This window comes from Pomacea canaliculata, linkage group LG12 (assembly GCF_003073045.1).
Source record: "Pomacea canaliculata isolate SZHN2017 linkage group LG12, ASM307304v1, whole genome shotgun sequence".
Taxonomy (NCBI): domain Eukaryota; kingdom Metazoa; phylum Mollusca; class Gastropoda; order Architaenioglossa; family Ampullariidae; genus Pomacea; species Pomacea canaliculata.
Genome location: NC_037601.1, coordinates 8,019,457 through 8,042,741, shown reverse-complemented (window position 1 = coordinate 8,042,741; position 23,285 = coordinate 8,019,457). Strand labels below are relative to the sequence as shown.

The 23,285-nt window shown below is 38.2% G+C and overlaps 2 protein-coding genes across 2 annotated transcripts; one reads left to right on the top strand and one right to left on the bottom strand.

Moving 5' to 3' along the window:
- The first annotated feature begins 862 nt into the window (after window positions 1-862).
- LOC112576938 (ran-binding protein 9-like) lies at window positions 863-16,669 on the top strand. The gene is made up of 11 exons (XM_025259819.1): window positions 863-1,074; window positions 3,123-3,234; window positions 5,715-5,767; window positions 7,562-7,729; window positions 8,480-8,502; window positions 8,761-8,945; window positions 9,086-9,198; window positions 9,415-10,098; window positions 12,644-12,789; window positions 13,064-13,175; window positions 14,135-16,669. Exons 1-11 carry the CDS (start codon window positions 885-887, stop codon window positions 14,263-14,265), a joined length of 1,917 nt encoding a protein of 638 aa, XP_025115604.1. The 5' UTR covers window positions 863-884; the 3' UTR covers window positions 14,266-16,669.
- A 1,743-nt stretch (window positions 16,670-18,412) lies between these two features.
- On the bottom strand, window positions 18,413-22,882 carry LOC112553457 (suprabasin-like). Its single transcript, XM_025220676.1, has 4 exons — window positions 22,478-22,882; window positions 22,149-22,241; window positions 19,397-20,556; window positions 18,413-18,610 (listed from the first exon to the last, which is right to left on the bottom strand). Exons 2-3 carry the CDS (start codon window positions 22,231-22,233, stop codon window positions 19,412-19,414), a joined length of 1,230 nt encoding a protein of 409 aa, XP_025076461.1. The 5' UTR covers window positions 22,234-22,241; window positions 22,478-22,882; the 3' UTR covers window positions 18,413-18,610; window positions 19,397-19,411.
- Window positions 22,883-23,285: the final 403 nt, after the last annotated feature.

Sequence of the window (23,285 nt, the reverse complement as noted above, 5' to 3'; positions counted from 1 at the left end):
TTATAACGATGGTACCATATGCACCTGCGCAACGTTTAGGAGCGCTGATTGGAGATGTGTACCTGCGCTTCGATCACCACACAGCATTAAAGAATTAAGATAAACTTTTGATCACAACTATATATACATACACGAGGATAACAGAAAACATACGCTATATATAACTTTTTTCCTTCCGTAAAATTGCGTTAATTTTTTTTTTCAAGAAATATACATGCATGCTGATGTCAAAATTCTTATAATTTTATCTGCGTAAATTTAAGGCCACCAAACAAACAAAAACGCTGAAAACGACGATCGATCGAGACTATATATATATATAACTTGCAGCTGGCTACATCTATATAGGCTCTGAAAACCCATGGAGATATAACCTTGATACTCGATCAGAATTCAACCTTTCCATCTCCCTCCAACCACAACGTATACTAGCTCTTTGCCCATTTCCCTCATGTACTTCGATCAGCATACGTGCACGTGGTCAGTTAACACGTACAGCGGGCCCGGCGTACGTGGCTGTATTTACAGTTTTGAGCGTGCTTAATAGCTTAGAGACGGGCAGATAATTTACGTTAACGCAATATGCTACATAAGTTGTTTACTCCACGGATCTAAGATTACATGGTCTCGAAAAAGGAAACATTTTTTCTGGGGCGTGGGAGGGAGAACGAGTTATAGTACAATTCGAGTGATGCTTTACTTCACAATACGGAGTGTTGTATGATAAGTAGTGAATGTTTGCCTCCATGGCCTTTTGCGTTGGACGTTTTGATTAGCTAGTAGAATTGCATTGTCCAATCAAATACAGCTGAGCTCAAAATAGCTTCATCTGCAGCTATCGTCACATCCGGGTTTTGTTTCATCGGAGAGCACAGACGAAAAAAATGGCGACGGGCACCAGTACGTCTCCGACAGAAAGTAAAAATTCTGCTACAACAGATCCAGCAGATCCTTTAAAACGTTTATATCCAGCTGTAAATGAAGATGATAATCCACTTCCTCGCTCTTGGAGCCCGAAGGATAAATTTAATTACATTGGACTATCTCAGAGCAATTTGCGCGTTCACTACAAAGGTACGTAGATTTTTGATGTTGCAACTAGCAAAACAATGAATCAACGATTATGCGCATGTCAGTCAAACTCGGTGCCAGTCCAAGTAATGCCTGATTAAAATTGCTATGTGAGTTATGTTTTCTATAGTTTTTTTCATACTAGAATAATTAATTTGATAGATCTTTCACTTCTCTTCTTATTGACACCTGTTTAACGGCGATTTTTTTTCCCCTCTCCCTCCTAACCAATTACCTAGCTCAGCTGTACAGTGACCTATTGGCACGAACGCAGTGTAGCACAACTGATGCAAGTCTTGCACGCAGGACTCGCTTCGTGTTGTTTGTCAGCTGGTTATGCATGTAAATTATTCTGAATATAATTTAGTCAGTGGAAGGGAGCAGACGATGTATCGTTCGCTTATTCAGACACTGCTGTCATACGAAGGAAAGCACGTAAAAGTAATCCGCAATATCACTGAAACGATCGTAAGCATGAATGTTTGTGTCCAATTCCCCTCTCCTCGCTACCTTTTGTATATTTATAAGCAAGCTTAAGAGTTGAAAACAACTAATTGCTGATGCCGTAATACTAATTTATATTGTTGTAACTAAAATTAGAAAAATAATCATTTGTGACCAGCGTAGTTCTTAAATGCTTCATGGAAACTATGAGTAAATATTTAACTTGGGATTACTCACAGCATCATGATTTGCTGAGTCATACTGAGTAAAAAGTTAAAGTAAAAGGCAAAAATCTAAAAGCGTTAAATATTTTCGTTCAGTTGATGCATGGCATGTTTATGTTCAGTTGTTAAGGATCATCTATCTTTAATACTGATATTCGGAAATCCCTATTGCCATATATGCACATGCATGCATGATGTGCACATGCGTGAGAGAGTGACTGCTTTTTATTGATAGAAGAGAACGTTTGCCAGAGATCTAAAATAATGATTCTGATAATGATTAATAGGTTTCTGAATGTTAATGAAAATCTGTGTTAGATAAAAGAGTATGTCTCATAGTCCTTGAGCTAAAACTTATCACATCAGTTATTCTTTTTAAAAAGTAAAGTATGCTTTTGGATATAAATTAAGAGTAAACTTTGAGTTGGTATTTTGTTTTTTGGCAATAACAATTTCTGATATTTTATAGAAAATAAATTGAGGATAGCATCTGTTTAAAAGTCAAAAGAAACATTATTGGTGATAAACAGTAACAGAGTGGTGTGTAGATAGAAGGTTTGACATCTGTAAACAGAGTGAAACTACATTAAGTCATTGGTGTCAACACTTCTACAGCACAAGTTGATTACAAATGCACTTTTTAAGTTGATTACAAGTGCACTTTTTTCCACTGTCATTTCTTTAATGAGAGTCTTATTACAGTTTTTGTCATTTCCTGCTTCCACAATCTCATAAGAAATAGAAACATTGTATATGTTCCCAGATTACTGGAAATAAATAGAAGGATTTAGATTCTTTATGTATTAGATTCTCAGAAATCCCTTTCAGATGCTCAGCATTTTGAATCGTATGGTATGTTTTTCCTCTCTGTTACCACAGATGCAATTCACTTACTAAGACCTGTTGCCACCATAGTTCATCAGTTCCACATTAGCAACTCTTGTGGCTTTGTTTATTGTGTCAACAGTAAACAGATTTTGTTATCTGTATTCATTGTTAAGTTTTTCTGACATCAGGCTGCATTCTTGTTACCCAGGAAATGTTACCACTGTAATTGCCTGGTTGATAAAGCTATTCTTCTTGGTTTTTATGTTACAGAAAGTCTAAATGGAAATGAAAGTCTAAATTTACCTACCCCCTCCAGTAATAAAAGCAATATGAACTCCACCAGCTGCTGTCTAAAAGAGCATAGTTTTATAGCTGTAGTTGGAAGGGAGTAACCTTGTAGTTTAGGCTTGATCATATGCATCAAATAGCACATCTTGTGTTGCCAAATCCCTGATAGCTCAGACTTTTATTGTGTGGGCTTTTAGGGTAATTGCATCTAGTTACAGGATTTCTTTCTAGTTCTGCTGTTAGCATTTCATTGCTACTTTTGTGCAGGTGTGGGTAAAACTCACAAAGATGCAGCTAGTGTGCGAGCCACCCATCCCATACCAGCTGCTTGTGGCATCTATTACTTTGAAGTAAAAATTATCAGCAAAGGCAGGGATGGGTGAGTATTTTCTTTGTATACATATAATTAGAGAGATATCCCACTCACAACCTTCTGCCAATGTTTACTTCTGTCCAGTATGGTGATTAATATTTTGCTGAAATAAGTGGAACATTGTTTTCTAAGACCTACAATACAAAAATGCAAAGCAGCATAAAACCTCATTAAGACCCTCCATATTGCTCTGCAAACAGTATTGACTCTTCTACTAGATAATAAAGGTGTGAAAGTCATTCTGCTAGCGTTTGCCCATAATTAGACTGGTCATAAATGACGACATTTTCTAACAAGCAACTAAACAACTTTTTAAATGTGAAGCCCATTTTAGACATGAATTTTTTCAGATGTATTTTGTTGTATAATCATCTCTACGACTGTGCTCTATTTACGACTTTTTTGCAGGAGTCACATGTCAAAAGTATTAAGTAGCTTTTAAAACAGACAGCTTCTGGCAGACCATTTGCCATTTATTAAGACTTCTTCTGGAATAACGTAAAATAAGTAATTCTTGAAAGAGACTGCCTTTTGTAGATGCTGCATTTATATTATTCTTCTGACTGTGTTTTATTACAACTTTTTGCAGAAATCCCATTCAAAATATATAAATAGTGCATTTTAGTGATACAGTTATTATTATTTGTTATTATTTGCCATGTTGTTTCTTAGGACTTGTTTCTTTTTAGTTGTTGAGCGGTCCGGTGGCGCAACGGTTAGCGCCTGTCACCAATACAGTGAAGGTTGGCTGCCCTGAGTTCATTTCTCGTCTCGGGCACGCTGTTCTTTCTCTGCACGTGGCATCTGTTTACAGGGCTGGCTGCTTGACGTAATATAGCCTCAGTTGCTGACACCGCGTAAAACATCATTCCCCCCCCCCCCCTTTTTTTTTTTTTTTTTTAGTGTTGACTCTTGAGTCCTATCATGCTGGCACTCTTACTAAGTTTTCGATCTTTTGTTGGGAGTCTTGGTGCTTATGGGATAATAGTCTAGATCCTCCAAGACTGTGGTTATGGTCCACTGTAGGCCCTGTTGACTTCCCCGAGTGACATGGTGCATGAGTCAGTGGCCAGTGAGAATAGTATTGGTGACAGGATGCACCCCTGCTTGATGCCTTTGTCCACTCTAATTGGGTTCTGTCAGCTTGCTGTGTGTATGATTATGTGCAGCTACATTAACATTTCATGCTGTGAGGCAGATAAATAGAAGATTGTTGAAGAGCAATTGCGTTACATTTTATTTGTGGCTATAAATGTCCTTTTGACATCTATATGTGAGTTCAAGCCCCAAGAAACTTGTCTTTTAGTTTTTTTCAGGTGTTATCTTCTTGCATTATATCTAGAAAGATGTGTTTATGTTAAATAAAAAATTTTACTTGTATTACAGCTTTCTTTAATACAGAAGGATTCTTAACATTTTCATCCATGAAGGTTGTTTAGTTGCTTTGTTTAAAAAATACAATCTTTGATGAGTAATTTAATTACAGGCAGAGAGATTGACTTTCACACACAAACCCCTTCACCATCTAATAGAAAAAGAGTTAACAGTGTTTGCAGAGCATGACTGGGCAGTACAGGAAGTTCCCTCTTTAGTTTAATCATGTTTGCTGAGTCTGTAAATCACAGCTTGTCTACCTGCTGTCCCCAGGGTCTGATAAGTTTACAGTGGAGAGATTCAAAACAGATTGCAAAACAGTGCTAATAATGGAAACTTCCTTGTGGCTTTTATTCCATCTCACATAAAAGACATAAATATGTAACACAAAAAACTAGTAAAATTATATTTTTATTACAGCATTATTTTGCTTAAAGATTGGGGTCTTCAGTTATGCCAGTTTTGAAGCCTATAGACACAGAAAGAGGTCAAAATCATGGTATCAACATGTGTTATTAATATATTACCAATTTCCCTGTTCACAGTGTTAACCAATGGATACACAATCCTGATATATTATTGATTTTTTTTTTCTGTGCATGTGATGTTTGTTGTGATCTATCTCCAGGATAGGATGGGGATATTGGCCTAGATTTGGGAAAATAGTATCTTGCCAAAGAGCTTGATCCAATTAAATGCCCTGCTAGTCCTTAAGGATGGGATGTTGGACTTGTGCAGATGCATGTAGAAGTGCCTTTGTGATGTAGCAGTTGGAAGCAGAGGAATCTCAGACTGCTAGATTCCTTCCATATTTAACTATACCTCACTGATTACGTTTCTGATCAGCATTTTATGTTACAGATCACTTTATTATGCATGAACACAAATAGGCGACAAATATGCTTTAGAGGTTAATGAGTCACGTTATTACACATATTGATATCTTACCTAGGGTTTTTTTTTTCTCCAGATTTGTGTGTGCTGTTTCATCTGAAAAATAGGATTTTTATGTACCTTTTTATATACACTTGAATCAGTATTTAGAAGCTTGCTATAAATGATGATTAAATGACTTGTTGAATCACTGACCTATAATAAAGTCTTGTTTCCAGGTACATGGGTATTGGACTTTCTGCACAAGGTGTCAACATGAATAGACTTCCAGGTACCCAGCACAGCTGAAGTAATGTTAAGAGAGAACACTTTCTAATCGTTTGTTTTACCCCTTGCCCCCAAAACTCCCTTTGTTTTAAAAGTTCACCTTCTGTCCTGGGAGTGACACCAACCTGTATGTTATAAAGAGTAATAATAAATTTATAGAGTACATTTCCCCATGAGGTGAGCTTGGTGCACCATGCACAAAAGACCAAAAATGTAGCGGCAATCAACCATACAATAAAGAAACACATGCAGTAGCAAATTTATCATATGGTGATAAAGCTCGTGGATGAAGATGACAAACTGAGGAATTAATGGAAGAGATTGCTTGATTATGAAACCTGTTTCTTAAAGAGGTGGCTTTTGAGGCCAGACTTGAATGCATGGAATATAGACAAAATTTGAAATAAAAAGGGCAGAGAAGAATAGTTGATCCTGATGAAAGACCTCAGTTTAGAAATCCACTTACCTGCAATATATGCCATTTTACAATGAAAACTTCGAAAAAGGAATGGAAGAATCTTGGCCAATACCTTAATTTAGAAGATCCTCCGTAGGATAATAATAACGATGATGATTTCTGTAGCACCTTTTTTCCACCATTAAGGTGAAATCAAAGTGCTTTATACTAACAATATCACACATACATGATAAATGATAACAGCATATAGTTATCAGTTCTGGAATCAAGGAAGTATGAGGAACTGTCCCACGGTGGTGGAGTACGCTAGCATAGGTTTTGCTTCATTGATCTTATCTTGCAGCATCTGAGTAATAAGCTTGTCTATAAAATGTGCTTGTCCATTGGCCAGCTCACAGATCAAGATGCCAACACTTAAATCTCAGATTTAGCATTGTATCAAGCCAGATTCTTTTGTTCAAGAATTTACAGATGGAACCGGCAGTCATATTTGAAAAAGATTGCAGGTTGAATATGTGAACATTTCCCAAACATTTTACAATAGCTGTAGTAACTAATTAGCAAAATTTCTTGGACATTTGGCAGATGAATAATGTGATGGAGTGGGGAAGGAAAGGGATGTTCCTGCTGTATCTTGAGGTTTACCAATTTACTATTATTATAAGCTGCCTTCAACTTTTTACATACACACTAATTTGTTTCACATGTCTGCGTGCTTTCATACACCTGATCATATATGTAATGCTGCAAATGGCAGATGGGAGGACCCAGTGGTTGGACAGATACTGTGAGCACAAGAGACCGTAGCACAGAGCCTTGAAACATCCTGTACCTGGGTGCAGTCATTCTGGTTGATCTGTAACCAGTTTAAAACAGCAGCAGAGAGCAAAAGTAACAAGAAGGAACTGAGGCAGTGCCCCCGATTGAGTGAAATGGTTAAAACAGATCATGGCTGATACAGGAGCTACTTTAGACAGAAAATGGAGATGAGAAACAGTAGTTTAAGAGGTCATTAGAGTCAAGACTGGATTTCTTTAGAAGCAGAGTTGCTACCACGAATAATCCAGTCGAAGTAATCACGAAGGTGGGTCAGAATTGGGTTGAAAGAGCAACATTTCTTTAGTGACTTCATCTGATGCTCTTTTGGACCTAGGACTTAATGACAAGCACCAAGTTCATTAAAGACATTCTGAAGGGAAGAAAAAAAACATGCATAACAAAATTAGGGTAGTGAGACTTTTAGTTCAGTGCTGTCCTAAAAAGTTGTAATTTTTGTTATATGATTGCTGTTTGTAAGTTTGTGTGTGAGAGAGAGAGAAGAAATGTAAAACTATTATTCACAGATACAAAGAGATATTCAAAATTATTTTTTGTTTTTAGGTTGGGACAAAAATTCCTATGGTTATCATGGAGATGATGGGAACTCATTTTGTTCATCTGGAACTGGTGTGCCATATGGTCCTACATTCACTACTGGAGATGTTGTAGGTTGCTGTGTCAACCTTATTGACAACACATGTTTTTACACTAAGAATGGTGTTAATTTAGGTAAGCATATATAACATTACTCAATGGGTTTTTTCGCACTGCATTGTGCTAGTGAAACAATTTTTCAAAACTGATTTGGAATCTACACATTCTCGAGTTTTCTTTCTTTCTTTTTTTTTTTTTTTTTAAAACCACTGGAAGCACGAAAGTGTTAACCTAAATGAGGTCTACTTTCAGGCACGTTTTCACTTTTCTCTTTTTTTCAATTTTACATCTTTAGAAACTTAAATTTTGGAAGGTATGCTGCTTGATGCCTGTTGTAATTATTCTGCTGACATGGATGATGGTTCTTCTGCACAAAATTTCAACAATTATCCTAAGGAGAGCCTGGTTATATGTGCATAAGATAATGAAGCTCGCTTTCTTTCTCTGTATTCTCCTGCATAGACTGTTAGATAGCTCATACTTGCACGGACACTTTCATCTGCATGGTTTTAAAAAAAATCTTACTCTCTGCCTCTGGTCTTTTGCCAAAAAAAATATAGCTGTGCGTCTTACCTGATGTTAGTGTTAGATCTCTTTGCTGTAAAGTTTATACCACGCTGCTTAAATTTTTTTCTTACAAGTAGTCAAAGATATTGTGCTTTTATCTCAACCTTTTGTAAGCACATCTCTTGTACCTGAAGTTATTTTTCAGAAAAAAATTGTATGTCTTGTTCAGATTCTTTAAAAGATTTTTCAACTGCTTAATTTTATTGTGCTAAAATAAATAAGCTGTATAACCTATTCACTTTCCCTGTTTTCTTTTAGGCATTGCCTTTACAGATCTTCCGGTAAGAAAACCATACTGTTTACATATTATGAAGAAAGCTAACAGAAAATTATCAATAAAAACACTAAGAATGTCTGTCTTGTTAGCATTTACTGGTATTCCAGCTTATATACATGCCTGTGTTTCTGATAAAGCATAATTCAAACCTGTTGCAGATATTAAATTTGCATAAAAATAACTAAATGTTTTTTCCTTTATTCTGGTAGCAAGTTTTCAGTTTATGCTGAAATGGTACATAGTTCAAAATTATTTTTTGCAGGCCAACTTATATCCAACAGTAGGTCTTCAAACTCCTGGAGAAGTTGTGGAGGCAAATTTTGGGCAGACACCTTTTGTTTTCGATATAGAAGATTACATGAAGGAATGGCACATGAAAACCAAGATGACCATCGAGCGTTTCCCTGTTGCTGATCGTCGTGGGGAGTGGCAGACAGCCTTGCAAAGGTTTGTGTGACTGCAATACATCCTAGTGTAAAAAGGTTTCATTACAAGCTATCTGATGTCATGTGCATTTATGTGTACATTGTTTCTCATAAAAGTGCATTAAGCAAGATCTTATAACTATTAAAAGCTTATGTCTACAGGATTGTCTCCACATACCTGGTTCACCATGGCTACTGCTCCACTGCCGAAGCTTTTGCCAGAGCAACTACTCAGCAAATCACAGAAGATATTAGTTCAATCAAAAACAGGCAGCGTAAGTATTTCTTGACGTTAGCAAAGGTATAGGGATGGGGAGTTATTTCTATATAATCAGTTTGTATTCTTTAGATGAGAACATTTTTCTTGTGGTCCTTTTGCTTTTGTTAAAAAAAATCTAGTGATGCTGCAATTAACAAACATCCCTCTCTTCTACAACATCCTTGTCTCATTTCCTAATTCTTATTTGTGAACAAGAGGATATAATTTTCAGGTATACAGAAGCTAGTGCTGGCCGGGAGAATGGGTGAAGCTATTGAAACAACGCAACAGCTCTACCCAGGTCTTCTTGAGCGCAATCCCAATCTGCTGTTCATGCTGAAGTGCCGTCAGTTTGTGGAAATGGTCAACGGCACAGACAGTGAGGTTCGAGGCTCGGCATCCAAATCCCCTCGTTCACACCACAGTAGTGGCAGTGGGAGCAACCGCTCCTCCCCCAACATGTCTCCAGCCCACAACATCAGTAGCAATGCTTCTGGCACGTCACACCTGCTTCACCATCACTTCATGCAGCAACAGCAGAGTCGGATAGGGAGTGGAGGGTCTGACAGCAACAGTCCCAGTCGCCTGGGCAAGAAGTCTCATGGCCCGTGCACCTCCTCTCCTGCCACTTCCACACACTTTCAGCAGCAGTCAGGAAGCCAGATGGACAATGTACACTTTTCTAGTGAAGAGATCAAGAATGTTGCAAACTCCTTGCCCCCAGCAGTGTCTGAGCGCTTTGTCAATGGCTCTAGTTCTCTGTACATTGAAGGTGATGACATGGAACTCTGTGATGGAGGTGTGGAGGATGGTCTGATTTCCAATGGTTCTTGCAGCAACGCTGCATCAGCAGCCATCTGCATGAATGGCAATTCTCATCCCTCTCATCCTGAGGACAATGAAATGGAAGAAATGGGTAGGTGATCATAAGGGTTTGAAGGCATGTGCTTGCTTACCTGGGTGTCCCGCTGTATCTGGACGTGTGAATGAGGATGCAAGTAAAATACAACCCCTCTGTAAAGTGGTTTTATGTCTTTGGTACATCTTAGGTCTGCATATAGGATTGTAGCATTCATTTTTACCAACCCATAAAAAAAGAAATTAACAATTGATATTCACATTTTTATTTCTTGCGGATTAGTTGCTGTTGTGACTCAAAATGGTGGTGATGGTGTTCTGAGTAACAGAGGAGTTAAGATTTTAACTTGTTGTGGTTTTAAACTTAACACGATGCATGTGTCTTGAGCATTATTTTTACTCGGTCAGTTTGGATGTGCTGTTTAAAAGGTACTAGTACACCTGAAAGATTTATAGAAAGATATGGCAAATAGGGTTGCTGGTAAATATGTCCATTTATTTTCATTGGTAACTAGAAAGTCTGATTATCACAGTGGCAGCTATACAGGCAGTTGTATATTTGTCAAGGCAGACAAATTAGATATGCCAGAGCCATTTCATTATCTATTTGTGCATCATCGTACTTAGTTGTATTTTCATTTAACTCACTGTCTTGCTTCTACGGCACAGGCCTTTCTTTCTAGATACATGAATTTTCTTCTTCAAAAAAATTATTTAAAGAAATAACTGTTTAAGGCACAACTATGGTTGTTGGGTTTTTCCCCTCTCTATATATGTATGTGTAAATTTTAGTTGAATTCAAATTTTTCTACCTGAATTTGCTTCAAAGCATTTTTGCTTCTTTTTTTTAAAGGGGATATAGTTAATACAAATCTTGCCAAAATTCCAGTATCTATAAAATAACACAAGATAATCTACAAGAAATCTAGAACCAGGCCTATAAACTACCATACTCAGCATCTTATGGTCTCTCTGTTTTCTCCACATGTAGTTGTATAAGACACTTTTTTGTTCAGTATCTCAAGCTATATAGACATGGAATATAAATTTATTGAATATATTTCATCAAATTATCCTGCAAAGTGATCTGTCTTGGGTGTGCTTTTATGATATGTGAAGTGACTTCAATCAGTAAAGTCTGCTGATGCACCATATTTAAGGTGATTGATAAATAGCAGAAACTTTTATAAATATAAGCAAAGTAAACTTGCCTACTATATAAGCAAAATCTTCTTTTAAGATAATTTTTTTGTGTAGTTAACTTGGCAAAGATTGTCATCTTTTGTCCCTGCATTACTATTCAAAGTAGCAGTTTGCTAATGGCGTTGATGAGTTAGCAGGCAAGAAGTGAGAACTTTCCTTGACCTTGGGGGGAGGGGGGGAGAGCTATTATGCCATGAAAGTCAGTGTTGGAAACATTAAATTGATGGCCAGCAACACTAACATTTGCATAGACATAGTAAAGGATGAAAATTTAGAGAAGTCAACAGCGTCAAATACTAGGTCAGGTGTCTTAGTTGAAGGCTTAAAGCCAAAGACACTTTCCACGGTACCATAGATAACAGCAGCAGTGCTGACTCAACTAAATGGGCTGACAGAAAGATTGGGATGGTGTTCACAAATTAATCACATTCATTTACGAAAATGGCAGGGGTTAGTGGTGAATATGTATATATGCATGGATGTAAGCTCAATGGAATTATTTTGTAGATTATAAATAGAACTTTTTTATATGGGGTATTTTGAACAATTGTATTTTTATTTGAATAGAAAATACGGTTTTCCGTGATAATGTTATTTACAGAAATGGTAAGTATATTAAAGTACTATTTTTAATTGCACTGCTGGCTGAAGGTGATGCACTTTTTCTGCCGTGTGGGATGCTAGTTCATAATTTTTTTTCCAGCTGTCAAAGACTTGTTCCAACATTGCAAAAAAGGAAAACAGATTTTTTTTTTAAACACCCAATCCCCCAATTAAAAAAATCCATTTTCTTGAACCAAACACTTTGCTTAATTCCGTTAAGCATCATGCAGATGCATCATCAATATAATGCAATTTTGCTATTAATGTTTCTAATAAGCAGCATGTATGCTTAGTTTGCATTTTGGGTTTATTGTCTTGCAGGTTGTTTTATCTCTCTCTTTCCCAATTCTTATTTCTTATAAGCAGCATATATTTTTTTCTATTTTGGGTTTGTTGTCCTGAAGGTTGTTTTTCTCAATCTTCCCCCAACTCCCGCTCCTTTCATTTGTGTGTACTCATCCAGGCTTCGAAAATGTGGTAACCTCTGACAAGGGGACACCTGTCAGCTTTTAGTTGAAGGGTGTATCTAGACCTGTTTATTCTTAAGGGTTTACTGTAACTCTTGCAAAAATCCTTAGTATTATAGGAATTGTGGCTAATTTCCTGTCACGTGTTTACAGTGTCTCTTTTTCTGTATTTGCACATATAGTATAGCATCCCCAACTAAAGTGACTTTTGATATCTATTCCATGACATTTTTAAAAACTTAGCATTAACTTCACCCTATTTGTAAAAAATTGAAATACCCAGTTGTATGAGTCAAGCTGACTTTCCCTCTTTCTTTTGTGCCTTTTTAGAGGTGGATGGATCAAGTAGACATCCGTGTCCAACCAGCAGGTCAACGATAGAAAAGATACTTCAGTTTGGTCGAGAACTGCAGGCCATGAGTCAGCACCTGAAACAAGAATTCGGACACAGTGAAGCAAACAAGCAGGCTTTACGGGTCAGATTTTGTTTTTTATCCATCTCCCTCCCGCAGCCACCTCAATGCTTTTGTCTTTTGGATGTCTGAATGCTGACCTAGTGACTGTTGTGCTTTATAAAATGATAACGCTCTGTATGCAAGTTATTAGAAGGGATAGTAGCTTTATTGAAGTTTCATCTTTCTGAAATTTAATTGTAATGAGAAAGTCTTCTGGCTGCATAAATATCTTTGTAAATACACATGTAAATATATAAATGCATATAATAATCAGGGATGTCTCCTTCCTTCTTAGGAAGCTTTCAGTCTTCTAGCATATCCAGACCCATGGAACAGTCCTGTTGGTCACCAGCTTCATCCAGTCCAGAGAGAACCTGTGTGTGCTGCTCTTAATAGTGCTATTCTTGGTAAGAGACAATAATTTTATTATGTGATAGATTTACTGCCCTTCAGGAGGCACCACATAGTATAAATATATTACTGTGTATGGAAAATGGCTATTTTAAGCCCAGCTTGAGGTGATTTGGTAGACAAAAGAGTGAAGGTTGATTTCTTCTTTTTGAGGGCTCCCACTTTATCATCATTGAGTTTAAGTTTGTTACCATCCAGTCTTTGACATCCCTTATACAGGCCCCTATAGTGCTGGTAACAGAATGAGATAGCATTTTTATATGCAAATATACACATATTATAAATGACTGTTAAAAAATACAAGTCAGGAGGGTTTGGTGGGGGGGGGGTAGTATCCAGTTTGGTAGACTGGAAAGTGCTTGTCATGTTCACTGATTTCAGAAGTCTAGTCTTGTTAAAATTTTTGGTCAAATAGTTTAAGTTTTCAAATAGTTTCTCTCTCCGCTAAATAAGATTGCAACAGGATAGCATACACACAATTTAGCTTTTTTCTATAAGAAAAAAACATGCATATGGATCTTAGCAAAGTGCAGTTTATATGCCACAGGCAATCAACATTGCAGACATTTCAAGCATAGTGATTATTTGGATTTTAGGTGTATGCTTTTCTAGTTTTAAAAAATAATAGATATTCCTTAGAGTGAGTTAGTGATCAGGATAAAAGTAAAAGGGCTGACCTTTTCTGTTGCATGAGAGCCTTTGCAAGAAGAAGTAGCTATTTAAAGGATAAGGGATGCATAAAATCTGCCCATGAATTTTTCTTTGTTTAAAAATGCTGCACGTGAGAATTATTGATAAGTTAGTTTTCCTTTTTTGAGCATTGCCATACTTGTCCATGTCACTGTACAATAGAACCTATTCTGCACGAAGACTTATGTCAGAGTTGCATAATCCTTTTTGTTACACTGAGGAAGGTCTAGACAACAAATCACACTTACCTGTACTGTGTCTGCAGAGTCACAGGGTCTGCCTAAGCAACCACCGCTGGAGCTGGCGATTGCGCAGGCCACACAGTGCATGAAGCTCATGGCAAAAGCTGGGATTGGATCTTGTGCATTTGCCAGTGTCATGGACTACCTTCATTGACGCCAGGCCAGGGCCCTATGCACTTCCCTATAGGGCTCTTGTATTTGTTTGGGATGCAGACTCTGTTTTTGGTAGCATTTTGCTGCCTTTTGTTGATACTATTTTTTTCTGGCGTGAACTAAATGCAGCCACACAAGGAGTCAGTCACAAGGTTTTCCCAGCTTTGTAAGATGGTTGACTATTAGTGTGCTAAAGAGCCAGGAACTCTGGGACACACTTAATTAAATACTGTTCTGATGCACTCTGGGACAAAAAGGAAAATGGAGAGGATTGTTTGCTTTGTTCCTCTCTATTCTTGTTCATATTAACCTTTAGTTAGACCTTAATATTATTTATTTCATGTCCAAGATAACAAGCAGATGCTCAAAGTAGTTGAGAATTGTTATGAATGCAACTTTTTTTTTTTTTTTTAATCATCAGCTGCTGTAAAATGCAGTAACTAGCTATTGAATATATTGACAACGTTACACGTTAGGAAAAGATATGGGGAAAATGTAGAGTTTTATTGATCAAGTAAACTAAACTTGAAGAAATTACTAGAACTATTGCTTAAAATAGAAGCCAGGCAACACACGTGCTTCTGTGTTTGAAACAACAATCTCCAGCACTGTGGTGGCCATTTGTTCACCTGCTTCCAGACATGTGCCATCAGGACTGGGAAGATGTTTAATATATCAGTAAATATCAGTAATCACTTTTATCATAACATGACCAAGTACAACATGCTGTGGTATTGGATATGTTTGCCTGCAGTTTCGTGTCTCCATTTAGGAAATCACACTAGACTTGGCATTGTATAACTTTTCTTCCCATTGATTTCTGTATTCTTGTGAACTGGACAGCAAGTGCACAGTTTCACTTACAAATTAAGGCAGTCTCTACAATGATCCTTACTTTCACATCACACCACCTTTACGATGGCGATCAATCTTATTTTTGAAGGTAGGATTAGGAAAAATAAGAAGAATAATTTGTGTTAGTATATAAGTATGGGGACTTATCCTATTTGGCTGGAAAAAATGTGTCTTGCTATGGGGCTTGTTTCACACAGAATTGAAAGCATTTTCAAGATTGCCACTTAATGGACTGTTTTATCAGATAGTCCATGAGCATCCCCAGAAAACAAGGTATTAAAATGATGCATAAAAGTTGCTGAGCCTGAAGTCTGCTGTTACATATGATTGATCGCCTTCATTCCTCCTCCATCTTCATTCAGCTTGACGTAACCTTTGCTGCATCAAACGCCAATAACCTGCCCTTCCCCTACCTTTATTCAGCTCGACATAACCTTTGTTGTATCAAACTCTATTAACCTGCCCTTGCCTTTTTTTTCAAAAATGATAAAAAGGAGGGATTGGAGTAGTGGTAGATTGAATTCTTAACTACAAAAAAGTAGGATACACAGACTTGACAAACAGAAAAATTTAGCCCAGAGAAGCTTTTTACTGTGAGTTTCATTATTGAGCTCTGGTTTATTTCCATTTCTGAGTACTGCAATGTGTGTAGTCTTAATAATTCTTAACTGCAATCCAGCTCCTTTAGGCTAGACCCTGTAATCAGCTATTAAGGGAAATTTGCAATAATTCTTCAATTTTGGGAAGTTGCAAGAAGCCATCTAGCTGCAGACAATGCAAATTATTTCAGATATATATATAAATTCAGTAAATACCACCAAGATGCCATGTGGTGTCTTGATTGTGTAAGAAATCTCTTATTCAGAAAGGATTGTTGACTTAGTAAAAGTAATTTAAAACAAAGCATGTACATTTTGTAAACTTACGGTGGAAAGAGTGAGAAAGAGAGATTATTTGTTCATATGCTTGTGGGTGCATTTGCCATATTGGCCTTCTTGCATACTTGTGGAAATGTACATTGGATTCTATACAATGTCAGGTGAGGATATTGTTCTGTGCTCATTCTGCAAGATGGTTTTATCAGCAAGACATTTTTGTTTGGTCAGAAGAGAGTGCATACACACTAAGAAAATATTATGATGAATTATTTACACAAAGTACTTTACCACTGTGTTAGACTTCAGGTGAACCATGTGACGTATTCATTCGAAAGCTTAGAACATCATTGATGTATATTATGCGAATTTCCAATCATCTTCATTGTTCAGTACTATCTCCACATGTCAGAGTGGCTTGGAAGTTGCTTTTTAAAATGAAACATTCAAATAAATAAAACATTTAGCCATTTTTATGTTGACTGCTGTGGTGAGCTTCAGTCACGTGTGGTGGGTGCTAGTTTGCTTGGTTTTTAATTACCTGTAGAGTCTATTACCTGTGTAATATGAAAAGCAAACTACTTTTCTTAAGTGAATAAAAGACCCAAAAGTTTGTAAGCACGTCTTTTGATCATGAGATGTCTTTCCTAATTAAAGTGTGTGTTGACAGTTTTTGTTTAAGCAGCATAATCTTTGTGGTTGAAGTGTCTGGCTGGGTGACCAAGCTGGCCCACTCCTTATTCTTTTCTTTTCTTCATACCTTACCTGGCCCTTTCATCTATATTCTAATCAAATATCTCCCTGTCATACTACAGTTTTTATCATTCCTGTCTTCTGTCTGGTCTTTCTTCTGCCTTCTTGTTTCTCATCATGCTTTCTTTCGATGTCATTTTTCTCTCTGTGGCCTTCTTTAGGCCCCCTGCGTTTGCCGTGCAGGGTGACCCTGTCAGTAGGATGGGATCCTGGAGGTTGAGGTCCATGATGGGTTTTGGCCCATCATACCTACAAACATAAACTGCTTCAACTGTCAGCGTTATGATCATGGGGCTAGCCTCAGCAAGTCCCAAGCCCGCTGCGGCGGTACAGGCCATGCTGCGGCTGATTGTTTTTCAAACGCCAAATGTGCAAACTGTGACGGATCTCATGTTGCTTCTTCTAGAGCAGACCTGGGCAAAGGCCTTCCATGGGAAGTTGCATCTCTGTGGTGATTGCAGCTGCTTGTAAAGCTCTCAGCACCACCATGCAGATGCTCAAGCTTTACCATGGCCACTACACGCCTTTACTTATACCAAATTTACTAATTCTGTGGAGGAGCACTCACTGAAAGAAACGAAAAAATCAGTGATTGCTTTTATGTGCAGTTAGCGTAGCACGATATTAGCGTACATGCTAGACGCCAAAAGGCTTGCTTTCAAGTACAGCACCCTGGCCGCATGCCATTTCGAACATCCACAGCCCAAGACAATTGTAGACACCATCCTGCCAAGCCAATCAATCAATTAATCAATGTTAAGAATAAAATCTCCAATAGGTCACATTAGCATTTCTGGTGTGCCCATGGGCAAAAGCAATTTTGCCTCACGTGCATCAAAGTAAGATACCTCTGTATACTATTAATAGACCTCAAATTGAAACGTTGCTTGAATGAGATCACCGTTAAGCTCAATGTAAAGGGAAATAAACGCTGATGAGAGAAACGTCTTTTGTGTTGCGATTCTTCCCCCTGGACTTATTCTATGTTTGTTCCAAAATATCTTGAAAATAGGTTTGGTTCTGCGAGAATCGACTATTTTGGCTGTATCTGTATTTGACAAATAGATAGTAAAGGAGATTAGGCTAATAGAAAGTGTACAAACTTTATATTTTTTATGCCTGGTGTAATGTAAATAGTTTTTATTAGTCACTGGAAGAGCGGGAGAGATGTGCACAAGTTGGGTGTCTACATCTCTCGTACCACTCAACAGTGACTCATTACAAAGCAAGAATTATGCGCAGATAGAGTAAAAATAAATGTTTTGTTTTTCTTAGTAATATTGAAAGACCATTTTTCATTCCAGAATTTGGATTTCCAATATTACGTGTACATTTATATTTTCACGCGTTGTTCGACTGAGGATTGTAATTAGTAAAACCGTGGGATTGACAGGTGAAATGTTATCACAGCAGCTCAAAAATTAGTTATATTTGTTGCACTGATTAGCTGTACAGAAAATGTTCAAGTTGGATAAGCTTGGTGAAACGGAAAGCCAAGTTAGCGGTGCATTCATGCAGTTTTGTATTTAGGTGTTTGTGTAGAGAGAGAGAACTACATCTAGAGACAGACTGAGAGAAAAAAGAAACATGAATTCAGATATTGGGACTGGAACACATACACATCCAACTGTAATCTCAAAACGATGTAAAGACTAAAAGCTGTCACTGTTTTCAGATTCTTTACTCTTTTCTCTGTGTTGGAATTTGAATTAATTAAAACATTCAGAAGTTCTGAGTTTAAAGAAAAAGTGACTACGAGTAGCACTTTGGGTCTTTAAATTCTTGGGGAGAAACTTTGAATGTGAGGAGAAATCCGTACTGTCTCTCGACATCAGCAGATATGAAGATTGGACTGATTGCAACCTGCGAAAGAACTCATATATATTAAATGAATTTTCAATATTAACTTCACTGCTAGTGTAAAATAAAATCAAAAATTTATTAAAGCAGATTAAATTTTTGTACCTGAAGGCTAAAAACGTGTCAAGTCTTAAATCTCAATTTTGCATTTGTATATTTTGGCTGAGGGCATAAGCTAGATATTTTCTACAAAAACGAGGCAGGTGAAAGGTTCGAGCCTCTGGCTTCTGTATATAACAGTAAGTGGACTTTTATTAGCTGTTTGTAGGAGTCAAATTTTAGTGAGATAACACTATACATTTCTAAGCAGATAATCTTTTTCTCCTTTAAACACCTTTTCTATAGAAAATATTGCAATATTTACATGCAAAACAAGCTCTTTTTTCCAAAAATGCATAAAATGATAGTAAACGTTGCTAAAAGTCAACGCCATCCTCCTCCTAAATGTATTTGAGCAAAAGTAGCTGCATTACTGGGGTATTTTTTATGCTAACATCTGTTTCCAAACACATTTGTTTTTATTTTCTTTGCTGATGTAATTATTGCGCATTTTTAAGCTAGCTGTAGATAAACGTTTGAAGCGAAGCCTATAAATAATTATTTGTTATTTGTGTGCACATGTGTTCGCTTGTGTGTGAGTGTGATACATGCTTTGCACTCGCGCGCTGTGTTCATGGGATTGTTTATCAAGAGAGTGTGAACTGTCATCATTATTTACGTTATACGGAATATAAAGCGCACTGACACACCTCAGTTTTACATTCTCATCCAAAGCCATTAAATACAAACCTGTTTAACACAGCTTCAGTCCTTCGCTTTGACTCCGTCCACAACACCTCCTGCAGCAGATTCCGCCGCCTCACCCAGGTTCTGAAGGGCTTCTTCCAGGCTGTCAGAAGTAACCGCTTGACCAACATTTTCGACTTCTCCCCCGAAACCACCTACAACTGATTGACCTGCGTTACCAAGATTTTTGACTCCTGACTCTACGCCACCTACAACATCTTTAGCAAGATTATTGGCTCCTGACTCTACGCCATCTACAACATCTTTAGCAAGATTTTTGACTCCTGATTCTACGTCATCTAAAACAACTTCAACATCTTTAGCAAGATTTTTGACTCCTGACTCTACGCCATCTACAACAGCTTTAGCAAGATTTTTGACTCCTGACTCTACGCCATCTAAAACATCTACAACATCTTTAGAAAGATGTTTGGCTCCTGACTCTACGCCATCTACAACATCTACAACATCTTTAGCAAGATTTTTGACTCCTGACTCTACGCCATCTAAAACATCTACAACATCTTTAGCAATATTATTGGCTCCTGACCCTACGCCATCTACAACATCTTTAGCAAGATTTTTGACTAATGACTCTACGCCATCTAAAACATCTTCAACATCTTTAGCAAGATTTTTGACTCCTGACTTTACGCCATCTAAAACATCTTCAACATCTTTAGCAAGATGTTTGCCTTCTGACTCTACGCCATCTACAACAGCTTCAACATCTTTAGCAAGATTTTTGGCTCCTGACTCTACGCCATCTACAACAGCTTTAGCTGTATCAGCAAAATCATTGGCCACTGACTCTGCGCCATCTACAAAAGTATCAGCCATTTCATTAAATATATTGTTTGCTGACACTGCGGAATATGCATCAGTAACCTCTTCTTTACTAAGATTATTGGCTGCTGACTGTATGGCATCTACAACAGTATCCTCTACTTTACGAAGATCATTGGCCACTGAATCTACGCCACCTACAACACCATCAGCTGCTTTGCCCACCACGTCGGCTGTTGACTTAGCAGCCTGACCGACTGCAGAACCAGTTTCTTGAACAACTGAACGAACAACGTTGTATACACCACCAAAACTCAAACGCTTGTCCACATGATGCGCTCCAGTCTGCTTCGCCAACAAAGCCGTCAATTCTGGATCTGCAAATGATTGACGGTTACATGTTTAGCATATGTTCAACACATAGATAGATAGAAAGATTCTTCTTCTCCTGAACTGCCACCTGAGGTAACAGTCGTACGAGAGACACGCTGAGACATAGCAAAGGGGAACACAAAACAGCGAGGTACCCGTGTGAGAAGTTCCTCCAGTCTGTCCACTCCTTCACGTTAGTCAACCAACATTTCTTCAACCACCTTCAACGTGTACTTCAAGGACTGTAGCATCGTTGGCAGCAGTAAGGAGAGGCTTCTGGAGACTCGTTTCACAGGTGACTAGTCTGCAACCGAAGTCGTTTATTTTTTGCCCTCTATAGGAGGTCCGGAAGAGCCTCTTAAAGAACGTCAATCCAAACGCCTTGGCTCCGTCCCTCCGATTCCGTGAGCAGGTCCATGTCTGGCAGCCGTACAGCTGATGGTTCAACGAGAGACTTGTAAAGCCTGAATTTGGTGCGGAAGCTGACACTTTGCCTTTCCCAACTTTTGTTGAGCCTGGACATCGCCGCTGTTGTTGATGTCCTCCTGAGACGTTTGTTTGAAATGGTGGCGCCCAGCTATCTGAAGGCCCCCACCTCGTACTGCTGTACCCTGTTTATCCCGATGTCCTCTATGCTACATCTGGTTGGTGTTTACAATGACTAAACCCTGTCTGTGCTCATCCACATCCCGTATTCACTGGCGGTGAGTTTGTTTGTGAAGCTCAGTAACTCGCTGTTGGTGTTCGCCATCAAGTCGATTTCTATGGTGTGATGGTCATGAAGTATGATCAAGAATAATGTCCCCAGGTAGATGTTAAGCGGCACTAGTGCCAGAAGTCATACCTTACCACCCACCGTCGTAGAAAAAAGCTTACCATCTAAGTTGACGAAAGGTACTCAGCTCCTGGAACTGTCATACAGCGCCATGATGATGTACAAGGTCTTCTTCTCCGTTGAATGTCAGCAGCACATTCCATAGCCCCTAGTGCTATACTCCATTATTCAAGTCTATAAATTTATGGTAGAGATCCTGACCATACAGCAAGTGCTTTTCAGTGAGGACTAAGCTGTTAAAAATGTGTTCATCTTTTGCGGGCCTGGAATCCCGGCCTGCTCCTCTGCCGAAGGTGTGAGACAGTTCTGTGCCACCTTCGACTAGCCTTACCTGGATGACTAATCAGGCTTATAGTTCGATGGTTCTGGGACTTCCTCAGGTTTACTTTCTTCAGTAGAGGCATGAGCAGAAACTGCTAACAGTCTTGTGACTACTGCTTGGTTGAACAGACCGTCCAACAGAGAGTGCTCTTTATTTCCCCACCTTTATATCTCCCATTGTATTTCTCTCTTCGTGTGTGTGAAGGAGAAGGTTGAGGGGGACAAAGGGATTTAGGGTCTGTGCGCATTAAAGTGTCGAATGCATTGGCATCGAAGTGTATCGGTAACTTATTGGTCAATATGTTAACAACTTTCTTATGTCTTGGATGTTTACCCTTCACACACACACACACAACTTCGTCAAAACCAGTCAAACGTTCGCAAACATCTGGAGGGTTAACAGTGGACTCAAGAATCGTCTTACATCCGCTAGATACTCACAGTCGTGCAGCTGTTCTTTGGTAACACCGGGGTTAGGGGCGGCAGACACAACTGCGCAAGCGCAAAGGATGTAAAATATTTTCATGGTGAAATCTGCAATAAAAGACACAATCACAACATAAACATTTTGTATGAAAGCGACTTTTGTTACTATAGATATTACCAGTTTATTTTTGTTTTTCTTTCAATCAATAAAAAAAGAAAACAAACAATTGTTTCCGAAGTACGATGTGTGATCACAAGTAAGAAAAGTACATGGTACATTTCTATGATTTAGTAGGCAATCTTCGACTTAATCAAGGTGCTAGTGGTGGTAAGACAGTTTTTACCTGTTCTGGTGACAGGTGTTCGATTGTCCACGGACGGACCAGACCGGACCTCGAGAAGAGAATAAAATACAAATGGACTAGTAGGCTTTTTTATACATCTTTGCCGCTGTCACTTTATGTAATTGCTTCTATTATAGGTATTTTTATAATTACAGCAGACTCTCACCTTTGGGTGAGACTATTGTATTACATCACGCTTCGTTTTAATGTCAGTTGTTAGGAACTCTGATAATGAACATCCTTGATTCAGTAACTGGTATAAGTCGCAATGGTGGACGATATATGGAGAATGTCGGCAAGTACAGACGTGTACTAGTAGTGAGAACGACCTCTGATTAAAGTAAGTAAACTGAGACAACTGCCGCCAGCCCCTCCACGTGTATGAAACCGAATACCAACGACAGCTGGTGTATGTGGATGCGTCCATTGGTGTTGTCCCTGACTGATGAGGCAAGAGTAGCTTGAAGGACTTAATTAGGAAATAAACAAACTGAACTGGTCATTTAGCACAAAGTAGTTTTATTCGATCTGTACTAGTGGTCCTGGGGATGGAGGGACGGTAATAGACCGAGGTGTCAGCTGACAGAAATCCTCTCTGGACAATGGTCTTTACTGAACAACAGCTTTTTGAGAAACAGTCTACCACCTTATGAAAAATGTGCTTGTCAGCTCTTCGTCTGTCGACAGGGTATAAAAATATTATTGGGTGCATAAGTTCACCCTTCATGACTGAGTTTAGGATTCATGTACACGTATATTGAGAGAGACTACAACTGTCGTTGGAAATTAATAAATAATTCCTGCAATC